This window comes from Tenrec ecaudatus, chromosome 3 (genome assembly GCF_050624435.1).
Source record: "Tenrec ecaudatus isolate mTenEca1 chromosome 3, mTenEca1.hap1, whole genome shotgun sequence".
NCBI lineage: Eukaryota > Metazoa > Chordata > Mammalia > Afrosoricida > Tenrecidae > Tenrec > Tenrec ecaudatus.
In genome coordinates this window covers 39,848,786-39,861,674 of record NC_134532.1, presented here as the reverse complement: position 1 = coordinate 39,861,674, position 12,889 = coordinate 39,848,786, and the positions used below count along the sequence as shown (strand labels likewise).

Genomic DNA, 12,889 nt, shown 5'->3' with positions numbered 1-12,889 from the left:
ACAACAACATGTCTGCTCTTGTCGTTAAAGCTGCTGGCAGATAGTAATTAGCCATGCGCTTGTATGAGGTATCATTAAGGTGGCACTATAATGAGAGGATAGTGTGGCGATGATTTTTAACTAAGTGAATGTGACTGGGACTCTTCTCCAACTTAGTGAATGCTTCTATGTTTGCTTTAATTGGTGCACAAAACTGAATAACACTTGTACTAACTGGTCTTGCTGGCAGGCATATGAATATTAGCCTACCACTGACAAAATTATACATCAGGGAAAATATTGCAGTGTGCTTTTGGATAATGAATATGATGCCAATCTTCTTGAATTTGTCGATCTCAGTCTTATAAGCCACTTGATTATATAATTAAAAATAGCCAGTACCAGTCTATTAAAGTTGAATAATGCATATACTATCAATTTTTTACCATTCCATTTTGTTTTGACAACTTGCAATTTTTTCATGATAATATTGCATGTATGCTATTTTCCATTTACTAGAGGATATTAGCAGCTATTTTTTCTCATTTTCAGTCATGCCATGTCAAGCACTGAAGGTCCCCAAAGCTCTTCCTCCATCTACATCATTACGGTTAACTGTACTTTGAGGATTTAGTACTTGTTCAGTGTTATTTCATTGCCATTAAACCTGAGGGGTGCATGTTCCAGAAGTCGATCACCAGATCTTCCTCCCAGTCCCTATTTCTGAAGATTCCACTGAGACTTGTGCACCATGGGTGGTCCTGCTTGTATTTGAAACACTGGGTGGCAGTGCTTCTGGCATCACAGCAACCTGCACACCACCACAGGACAGCACTGTAAGATGAGTGCTGTGAGCTAGAATACAGGCTCCACAAACATAAAGAATGTGTTTCTGTACCATAATCCCTTTCATATATACCTGTAAAAATGGTTTTCTCCTAAGTAGAACATTCACCATGTTTTGCATTTCCAACTTTATCTAGCACTTAGTTGTCTTTCAGTAAAAATTGATTAAATGAATACATTTAACCTCTACCAAATGGAATTAGCAAGTCATATCACTCCTGTGGTCTATTGGTCTTATGTCTTCCTTCTGTTATGTTTGTTGTATGTATTCATGTACCTCTTTAAGCAAATATCAAACCTGTGTCCATTTATCACTTTCATATCCAACCTGATTTCTATAGTAACTATTTTTATCACTTGAATTGTTTACATGATTGTATTTCGTCCAATGGGCAATAAACATTAAGCATAGTCTTTTATTTATAGTCATAAAAGAGGGTTGTCACTAAAGATCTACTTTATATCAATGCGTATTTTAAGGGGTCCATTGTAAACCAAGATGTTTAAAAGAGTCAATGTTGTGTTCTTTTATAGAAATCCAGAAAGATGATGATCATTTGCTTGAGCACTTGCAATGTGAAAGATGCATTGACAGAATGGAATGGTGCTACAAATGTAATACATATTCTCAGCATAAAAATAATTTTCCTCCAAAGGTAACTTATGAGATGTTTGGATTACATGAAAAAAATGTAAAATCAGATTTAATCATTCTGGAATTAAATCAGAACAGAAGCAACAAAATACAGAAGTCAGTTGTGCTCACTGAAGATGAGAAAATTTTTCTCCACAGTGAACAAGAGCAATTTTATACTGAAATGAAATTCCCTGAGTGTGAACCACCCAGGTTCATGAAGTCACAGTGCATTCAGCATCAGGAGTCTGATGAAATTGAGAAACCACACACAGGCGATAAATGTGGAACAACCTTCATTGAAGACTCTGTGTTCTATGAACACCAGATTATTGGTATACTAGATACGACCTACGAATGCAGTCAGTGTGGGCAAATATTCAAGAAAATGTTCAAACTCAATGAACATTATCAAAAAAGTCATGAAGGACAAAAGCTAGGAAAATGCTTGCAATGTGGGAAAAATTTTCACAGTGTATCATACCTCAAGGGACATCAGGAACCTCATGTGGCAGGAATGTCCTATGTATGCAGTGAATGTGGGAAAGGCTTCACTAGGAAGAGTGATCTCACTGCTCATCAGCAAACTCATACTGGAGAGAAACCCCACATATGTGGTGAATGTGGAAAAGCCTTTATCAGGAAGACTCTTCTCACTGTTCATCAGCGAACTCATACTGGAGAGAAACCCCATGTATGTGGTGAATGTGGAAAAGCTTTTATCAAGAAGTGTAAGCTTACTGATCATCAGCGAACTCATACTGGCGAGAAATCCTATGTATGTGGTCAATGTGGAAAAACCTTTCTCACGAAGGATGGTCTCACTGTTCATCAGCGAACCCATACTGGAGAGAAACCCCATGTATGTGGTGAATGTGGCAAAGCCTTTTTAATGAAGAGCGATTTCACTGTTCATCAGCGAACTCATACTGGAGAGAAACCCCATGTATGTGGTGATTGTGGAAAAGCCTTTATTCGGAAGCATGCTCTCACTGTTCATCAGCGAACTCATACTGGAGAGAAACCCCATGTATGTGGTGATTGTGGAAAAGCCTTTATTCGGAAGCATGCTCTCACTGTTCATCAGCAAACTCATACTGGAGAGAAACCCCATATATGTGGTGTCTGTGGCAGAGGCTTTATCCAGAAGACTGCTCTCACTGTTCATCAGCGAACTCATACTGGAGAGAAACCTCATGTATGTGGTCAATGTGGAAAAGCTTTTATCAAGAAGTGTAACCTTACTGTTCATCAGCGAACTCATACTGGAGAGAAATCCCATGTATGTGGTCAATGTGGAAAAACCTTTCTCACGAAGGATGGTCTCACTGTTCATCAGCGAACTCATACTGGAGAGAAACCCCATGTATGTGGTGAATGTGGCAAAGGCTTTAGCCAGAAGTGTGCTCTCACAGTTCATCAGCGAACTCATACTGGAGAGAAACCCCATGTATGTAGTCAATGTGGAAAAGCTTTTATCAGAAAGAGTAAACTTACTGTTCATCAGCGAACTCATACTGGAGAGAAACCCCCATGTATGTGGTGAATGTGGAAAAGGCTTTATCCAGAAGACTGCTCTCACTATTAATCAGCAAACTCATAGTGGAGAGAAACCACATAAATGTAGTGAATGTGGCAAAAGCTTCATTCGTAAAGGAAATCTCAAAACTCATATAAAAATTCACAGGAGTAAAGCCCTATGTATGTGGCAAAGGCTTTATCCAGAAGATTTCTCTCACTGTTAATCAGCTAATTCACACTGGGGAGAAACCCCATGTATGTCGTGAATGTGGAAAAGCCTTTATCTGGATGGCTTCTCTCACTGTTCATCAGTGCACTCATACTGGAGAGAAACCCCATGTATGTGGTGAATGTGGAAAAGCTTTCAGCCAGACACAATGCCTTACAGCACATCAGAGGTTTGACAAAGGAAAAAAGCCCTTTGCATGAATTAAATGTGAAACATCTTATATGTGGACATCAGATCTCGTTAATCATGAGAAATTTCCAACAAGAAAACCTTTCTTTGGAGTTAGTGTTACAACTCCAATACTCGTGTTCTGTGTTGCTGTCCCTCTACTGACATGGCCCACCATTTAGGCGGCAGATGACCTTCCAGACTTCCACAGAGTGCATGTTCTTCCTCAGATGCATGAAGGTTCCCTAAACTATGCACGGTAGTCCTTGGAGAAGTGCTGACAAGGTGGGGAAACCACAGCTTCTCAGAGGAAAGCCTCACTGCCTTCATTCCCTTGTCTCTGCTGAAACTGAGTTTGTGTCTGGGCTCACACTGAGTTCCCATCACTGTGTAACTTGCACAGTAATACATGGCCATGACGTCAGGATTCACAGAGCTCAGTTTTAAATTAACCTGGTTCTGGGATGTATCCCTGGTGATGCTGACTCAGTACTGGAGAGCTAGATTATAGTTTGTGCCCCCCATTCTCCCATATTATCCCAATCCACTCCAGACCCTTTCCTGGAGCCCGGTGGACCCAGGTCACATGATAGCTGGTTAAAGACAATCTAGAGACAGCACAGTGAGAGATAGGGTCTGTGAGGGCCTCACTAGTCCAGGGCCTGACTCTTGTACCTGCACCTGGGCCTGTACAGCTGGGGATAGAGAGAAACCCAGTGAGTCATGTGCCCTGATGCTTCACTCCCAGACTTCATGTCTGACTCCCTGAACCACTCACCACCCTGAGTTGCCAGAAAGAGGAAAACACACACTTGCTTCATGTTCATGTGGATAAGATTCGTGACACCCAGAAAATGCTCTCCAGGTGAGAAGGAATATGAATTTAAGTCCTTGCATGTTGTGGTTTTATTTGGGTTCTTGTCAGGCATTTGCGAGTGGGAGGTGCATGGTATGTAAAGGTGGAAAGGGCTGAATGGGGCCCCTGCCTCTGGGACTCACACTAGAAAAGCGATGCTGGTGGAGTCCTTGAGAGAACACAGCCCTCTCTTTGAGGTCTTCACTCTACCAATCCTGGGGACATCTGTGCAGATTTTAAGTTTAATGTAGCTTTACATCTATTACCATCAGAAGTACACAGATGATCTGGTGAAATTAAACACAATCTCTATGCTTACCATGCAATGGAATCAAGACTAGGCCTACCTGAATCTTTTCATCCCTTTGACCACGTAGGGAAACAAGTATGTCTCCCTAAAACTCCTTTCCCCTATAACATTTCAGAATATTTGGGAAGGGATAAAATATACTGTGTTATAGTCCATGTTTAATATTGAAATAAAAGTGTTTCCTACCAACAAGGTTATTTGTGGGGTTACAGAAACCCACAGAAATCACAAGAAGGTCATGTTTCGTCCCATGGATTAGTACCCTATGTGTGTGATGGGTATTCTGAGTCCCCTGCTGACAGCAACCCATCACATACAGGAGAGGTGTTTCTTCAGCTTACACTGTCTTCCAACTTCTGTGGGGCACACAGTAACATTTTCTCTGGTCATAAGCATTCAGACTGTTGGTCAGGAGTGTTACCTGGAGTTGTCTCTGCAGATTTCAAAACACGGGCAGTGGAGCTCCCATAGTGGTCAGCACAGCAGCTCTAACTGCAGTCTGTATCCAGGCTCCTGTGGGGCCTTAGCATCCCTGCAAGTCAACTTTCTCCCTGAGGTTATTTTTACCTCTGGTCCCTCAGTGGGAAACGCTTTAGAGGTAGAGAGTGCTACAAGTTGCAAACATTGTGAGCTGGATAAAGTGAAAGGAAGTATGATCTACAGACATAGCTCTTTATACAGATTTTGATATTGAGATATACGCCACAAAAAATACTGGTAAAGAAAATCTGGTTCAAAGACAAAGATATTCTACAGGATTTAGGCTGCCTTCTTTACAGAGGAACGGGGAAGTATTTAAATCAGGCTTCTATTCAAAATAATTTAAACTGGAACTTTTTAGTTAATTATTTGATGTTAAGGGGAAAGTTACTAGTCAGAATTTTTTTGGGGGTAGTTTTCTGTTATGTTTGATGGGAAATTTTGCAGATGTTTGTAATTGTTGAAAACAATACTCTAATGCCACTGAACTACACCTGAGAAGAATGTTGCAAATAGTATTTTGTTGCATGTTTCATGAGAAAAATATGTTCCAATACATGACAGAAAGTTTTGCACACATAGCTGCAAACGGACAGAAATTCTTGCCAGTACAATATTTCAAAAACTTTAAAATACTGAACAGGAAAAGGGATTATGATATAAACCAATAACTGAATTTACAAGAAAAAATTTCATAATGAAGTAGTCTATGTTTATTATTTTATTTGATTATTTGTTTTATGCCCAAACCATCTTATAGTTAGCTGTGGTCATCATATAATCATTTGTCAATTTCACAGGATTAAGAGTGAAGGGGTGGAGTCTAGCCAGTTAATCAGATTATAGCCAATGTGGCCTCTGTGTTGGAGTGGCCTTCTCCTGAGGATTCTGGGAATTCCTTCATTCCTCCTTGAATGTAGGAGTCTGTCTCTCTCTGTCTCTTTCTGTTGACTTCCTGGGAGATATTGCAGCTGACAAGACACGTGGAACTATGCGAGTGCTCTCAGCTGGAGAAATCACGTGGACCCATGCGAGCGCTGAGATGCTTACAATGCCACCAGATCCAGAAGACTTCCCACCCACTGGCCTGTGGTCTTGCTGCATTTGGCATCATTGCATGTGTTTTGTGAGTCTGAAGAAGACTTTAAAAATAGGTATCGGACATATGGTCTAAGATTGGACTTAAGGACTTGATCTGGACTGGACTGGGCCGGGATGTTTTATTGATATTTGAGTTCTCTTGTATATAAAGCTATTTCTCAAGGACATGAGTGTCTATGAATTTGTTTCTCTAGTCTACCCAGAGTAACACAGATATCATATCATCCCACAGTTCCATCACATCAAGCAGGATGAAAACATCTTTCTTGAACTTTTTAATATCGGCTCCCTTTTACCCCACCCATTGCCCCACTGTACCTCCAAGAAATCCTTGTTTGTCTTGCTGCCTCTATACATTTGTCAATTCTGGGTTTGTATACTGTTAAACAGAAAGACACATAACAAAACTCAAGAGTATTACCCCCAATTGCAAAATACATCTGAGATGAACCCAAAAGGAATTGCAAGTTGAGGAAGAAGGCAGTCCAAGTGTAGTCTTCTGTCCTTCCCTGGAGTCCAGGACTGAACCAGTTATGTTTAGGATCTATTATGTCAGTCTGGCTCCTGGAATGTGGTGACCTTGCTGGATAACTGCCTTTCCAGGGCTTCTGTGTTCAAACATACTCTTTAGGTCTGGTGTCCTACAGCCTGCACCTTCTACCTTTGGTTGAACACATGCTAACATTCCCCAAACTGATTGTTAAATATATTACAAGGAATACAAACGACAATGACAAAACTAACTCCCTGCCTTCCAGTAGATTCTCCCTCATAGCACAGCCCTATTTTGTCATCTTTGCTGGTGAGGAGGGAACACTGTTCTTTTAGCAGCGCAAAAGAAGGATGCTTACAAAACAACATCCCTGAACTGGCCGCAAAGTGAGACTGCTGGCTGGGGGGAGTGAGACCCATTACTGATGAGCCAGCTCCATCTCTCCTCTGTGTGTGCAAAGTACTGTTGAATGCAGTGTTTGTTGGTAAACTGTGCTTTTGCTGGGGACCGCAGACAATGGTTTAACAGATTCATGCTGTTAAGTTGACCTTACATTACAATAGAGGGGGATACTATTGGAAGGAAGAATAAGGCTATTTTTGTACATCTACCTTTAAATTGAAGCACAGCAAGTGAAAAAATATATTTAAAAGGAAAGCTAAGTGTTGGATTGGCTCTGTGAACAGCTCACTGCTTTGGGATTGCCAAATTTGCGGGTAGGTAGCTGGGTTGGGGCCTGGGATATAATACCGGGTGTCCTTTAAATTGGTTTATCCACAGAGAGCACAGCTGTGCTCTCAATCATGCCGTCCGAGTTCACAGCACCTTCCTGTGCTTTGCTTCCCTTGCAGGTGCTGTGGCAACTCCCGGCCGAACTGTTGATACTTCAGGATCATTCCACAGAAGCCTGCAGAGACAACTGGAGGCTTGATGCTGAACTACAAGGTCTGCAGAGGGAGGAGAGCTCCCACTGGTGATAATCCCTAGCTATGATCAGCTCCTTCCTGCAGATGATTACATCAGGCCACGTGGAGAGAGTCTCAGCACTGGGGAAACAAGAGTTCTTGGAATCTGCCAGGAGCAGGGCTAGGTGTCGGTGGAGGTGTTTCTATATTGCTTTGAGAAAGGAATCACAAAATGCCTCACCGTGCTAGTAGAAATAGGACCTGGTATTTCCAGGTTTCCGGCACTTGTCCTGCACAGGCCTGGTACCTTTCAGAACTGGTGCCCAGACTCTAGCCTGATCCACTTCTGAATGTACACTCCTCCTCCCTGGGCCATTCACTGTATTAGAAAATTGACACCCCAGGACCACGCATAAACAGCGGATAATTCTGAGCTGTTTAGGAAACCACTGTTATAAGCACAATAAAAGTGCACTCTTCTAAAAATAATTCACAGGGTACATAAGGGACTCTAGTGGATTGATTATACTCCTCCCTTGCCCCAAACCACAATAACCTCTGGAAATACAGACCGGTATCTCTCATGAATATAGATGCCAAAATCCTCAACAAAGTCCTGGTCAATAGAATCCAACAGCATATAAATTTATTTTAAAAGACCAATATTCTCAGGTCAATGAATCAGGACAGAAACCCAACAATAAAAAACATCTACATACAATTGATTTTTACATTGGCCCAAAAGACATTAAATGGGAAGCAGGTGCCCTCCTCAATAAATGGTGCTGGAAAATCTGGATATACACCTGCAGAAGAATGAAATGAAATATCTCATTCTATGTACTAAAATAACTCCAGGTGGATTAAACACCTACATGTAAAATCCAGAGCTAGCAGCATCATTAGTCCAGGGAATACATGGGCTGGCAGAATTAACAAAAGAAACATACTCCATAGAAGGTAAAATAGATGAATGGGACCAATGAAAAAGAAAACACTTGTGTAAATCAATAGAGTTTATTTAATAAAAGAGTAAAAAGAGAACCCACAGACTGGAAAAGGATATTTAGTAATGACACATCATATAAAAGACTAATGATTAAGATCCACAGAATTTTACAAGGTTATAGCAAGAAAAAAACTTTTGATAAGATGGGCTAAAGAAAAAAAAAAAAAAGATGGGCTAAAGACCTGAACAAACAATTCATACAAGATGATAGGTAAATGGCTAATAAACACATGTGGAAATGTTCTAGGTCGGTAGTCATTCAGGAATTGGAAATCAAAACAACAATGTGATACCAACTAAGGTCCAGTAATGTATCCCAATTTAAAAACAAAACATAACAGAACAATAAAGGGTGGACAGGGTCTGGTGAGATAAGGACTTTTGTACAACTGCTAGTAGTCATGTAAATCTGTACAGCCACTATAGAAGGAGATATGGTGATACCTAAAACATATGGAAATTGAACTACCATCTGACTCACCAATACCATTACTGGGCATATACCCCAAAGAAATAAGAAAGAGATGATGAACAGACATGTATTCCCCCATGATCATTGCAGCACAGTTCACAATAGCACGAAGCTGGAAACAGCCTAAATTCCCATCAAGAGAAAAGTAGATACATTAAAAAAACAAAAAAAAAACCAACTCTGATGTAAACACACAAATAATATGATTCCATAAAAAGCAGCATTGAAACACCTCAAGTCGTGGAGGGCTCTGGAAGAGATTAGGCTGAGTGAAGTTAGTCAAGCACAAAAGGACAAATGCTATCTAAGTCCACTGCACTTGGGAAAAGTGGCAGAAAGGGCACAAGCTCAAGTTTGCAGGCCATCAGGTCTTCTGGCTGGGAGCTAGATGGCCTGGGAAAGAGCTGGACCAGTGCCATGAACCACAAATCCTCTGTTCAAGGTAAGTATAGTGGAGGTCATTTGGCCAGAGGACACTTCCTGATCTCCTGATAGCTGGGATCCATTGGTGGGGGAAAGGGGGCAGGATGCTGAGTAGTAGCAATATGGATCTGGGGTGAGGTCCCCTGGAGAGGGTGGTGGCCCTCTCAAAGGGGTGAGGCTTAGTGATGGTAGGGGGTGGGCAGCACTGGAGAGGGGGGATGGAACAGTCAATTTTGGGTGAACATTAGTGCATGTCTGTTGGGGTATGGGAAAGGAGAGCTGACAGCCAAGTGGAGTAAGGAGGGACTGCAGGTGCTCTTGGGATCAACAGGTAGGGAGGGTATTTCATGACTTGCACTCGGAGAGCAGAGCTGACCTAGGACTCTGGGGTTACCTGGGAAACCAGGTCAGATGTCACAGAACAGCGGGAAACTGAATCCTGACTCTCAGAGTACAAGTCATGCTGCAGAGCTGCTTCTGTGGGATCCCCAAATGGGAACTCCACTGGGGGAACTGGATTCTACCCCAGACTCACTGTAACCTGAGGATTTAAGCTGGAAAACACATGGTGTCTGGGGTTGAAGAAAACAGCTGTACCAAGAGCTGTCTACTATTGGTTGTCTAACAAACAAGTCTTGGTACAGCAAGTGTGCTGTGTTAAGACGTATTATCCTGGCAACTCTGTGTGGAGGTTCTGTTGCAGTCTGCTTATACTCATCGACATTAGACTGTTTCTCAGAGGTTTGCCGCCATTGGAGCTCACTGTCTTGTAGCATTGTAATTTGTTTGGTTATTTTTCAGAAAATGAAACCTAGAGATGTTGTGCTCACAGGGAAAGAAAGCATAACCAGGTTTTAGGGTGCTTGAAGGGTGGAGGAGAAAAAAGGGAGATGATGTCAAGAAGTCTAGGAAGGAACCCTATCATTTGGAAAACATGTATGAGTATTCAAGAAATTGCACAATTAGTTTTGACAGAATTGAACTATGGAACAATATGACCTATACAGTGGTTCCCAAGTTAAATAATTTTAATTTTATCAAATAAAAGGTAATAAAGGAATAGCTCAAGGAATGGGTTTGGGGCTTGCACTAAATCCTATCCCCAATTTAAGAACTGTCAGTTTGAGCCCACAGGACGATGGCAACGGAGTGACACATGCCAGGGGGACTCTGCAGAATACAGCCCAGGAGAGTTGCTTAGAGGGAAATTCAATGCTGCTGGATCGCAGGAGGTGCATCATAAAGATAAGTAGGCACATATCCACTGGGTTTTGAAGGGCTGTGGGTTTTGGCTTACATCAGTGGAAGCCGCCGGGGGCTTGACCTTAGCCCAGCCACTGTATCTGCCGGAGCCTGGACCATTTGGAGCCTATAGCAGGGCTTGGTCTAAACACAGCCACAGTTTTCCCCTGCCTGCCTCAGGGCAGGGACAGGACCCTGGCAGCTCCACCAGCAGGGATCAGGGTTCAGCTACATTGTTGCTTCTGTTTATATCTCTGCTCTCTATTCCAACATAGCCTTGGAGGGCTGCACAGGAGCTTTTTCATGTCATGGCCACAGCTTGCTGTGCCTACGTGGTCTGAGCAGGGACTAAACCCAACACCCCACAGCTCCACAGGCAGGGATCAGGGTTCAGCTACACTGCTGCATCTGTTAACATCTCTGCTCTGTGTCCCCCCACATCTTTGAGGGCTGCTCAGCAGCTTTCTTGCTACTCTTGGGGCTCAGCTGCATATAGCAGCTGGGGCTTGGGGCAGGGAGTAAGCCCTTGCAGATCCACAGGCAGGGAGTGGGACTCAGCTACATAGTTGCTTTTGCTTCCCTCACTTCCCTATACCCGTGCAGAGTCTAGCCTAACATTTTAATTTTTCTCCCCCTGCTCTTTATTCCTACCCTGCTCTCTCATGCACCTTTGCAGACATATGGGGCACTCCCATTGCCCTAGGGCATTTGCGCCTTGGCCACACCCAGCTAGGTGAGCTCCACCCTGCATAGATAGCCAAAGGCTAGGGAAAGGCCTGCTTGCTCTCCAGGGGATACTCCTCAGACTTCTCACCAGGGAGTTCCTGCCTGAGTACCTGGGCACATAAGGCAGCTCAGCCAACACTTTTCAACATTCAAACCAATAACAGGAACATCAGCCCAGCCTGTGCAACACTGGTGCAGGCAGCCGACCTGCCATCTGGAGTACTCCCCTGATAGGGAACTCACAGGAAGATAAAGTGGTAGGTTAATACCATAGCAAAATCAGCTGTAGGCAGTTCGAAGAAGTATTCCTGTAAGTCTTCCAGAGAGAGACTAGAAAATGGCACCTGGTCCATCTAAAATAACTCAACGCAAAAAGTCATCACCCCTAACGACCTCAACGAAAAAACAGGAGAAAAAAAAGACAAAGGCAGAAGATGTCCTGAACATAACAACATACATAGAAGAAGCAGACATTGAGATGCCACACAAAGAAATTCTCAGAATGCTGCTTGGAGACATGCAGGACATGAGGGAAACAATACAGAAAAAGGATGAAACGATACAGGAGCTTAGCGAGGAGATAACGAAAAACAATAGCAGAATCATGTTCCTTGAATACTGATTGGAGGAGTCAGAGAACCCTATCAGTGTCTTGGAGGACAGCCAAGCAGACTTTAATAAATGTGAACAAAAATCTAACAAGAGCATCAGAGAAGCTGAAGAAAACTTAAGAGCTATGTCTGATGCTATGAAGCGTAACATTAGAATTATTGGCCTACCGGAGGAAGACACAACGAAGAATCATCTGCTACAATAGCGAGAGAATTCTTGGAGGAAAACTTCCCCAGCCTAATGAATGAAAACCAGGCAACCATCCAGGAGGCAGAAAGAACACCAGCATGACGGGACCCCAAGATGAAATCACCAAGGCACATAATAGTTAAACTATCCAACTTTGAGGAAAAGGAGAAAATCATGAGAGCAGCCAGGGAAAAACAAGCAGTCACATATAAAGGTTCCCACATAAGGATATGCTCAGACCTATCAGCAGAAACTATGAAAAAAAGGAGAGAGTGGAGTAACATACTCCACAAATTGAAGGAAAACAACGCAAATCCAAGAATACTCTACCCAGCCAAATTATCGATCAAGATAGATGGAGAAGTAAAAGTCTTCCCAGACAAGGAAAAACTCAAAAAATACGTTACAACAAACCCAGCCTTACAAAAGATCCTCGCCGACTCAGTATGGGCAGATGAACAACACTCACCAAGCACAAATAAGAGACCAACACATAGAACAACTTCAGCCAGAGCACAACAAGGAGAAAACAGACCCCAAGATAGCAATGGTTTAAGGATGGAAAGAAGTCAAGAATGGTACACACAAAACCACACACTAATGAGAAAGGAAAGTAGGAAAACTCCCAACACAAAAGGTATAAAATGGCACCACAGAGTCCACAGATGGAGATAATAACCCTGAATATCAATGG

At 42.5% G+C, this 12,889-nt stretch overlaps 1 protein-coding gene across 1 annotated transcript; it reads left to right on the top strand.

The window, feature by feature from the left end:
• The first annotated feature begins 1,376 nt into the window (after positions 1–1,376).
• LOC142442224 (uncharacterized) lies at positions 1,377–3,204 on the top strand. The gene is given in 2 exon segments (XM_075543505.1): positions 1,377–2,987; positions 2,989–3,204. Coding segments are annotated over 2 exon segments (1,782 nt in total). The 5' UTR covers positions 1,377–1,421.
• Positions 3,205–12,889: the final 9,685 nt, after the last annotated feature.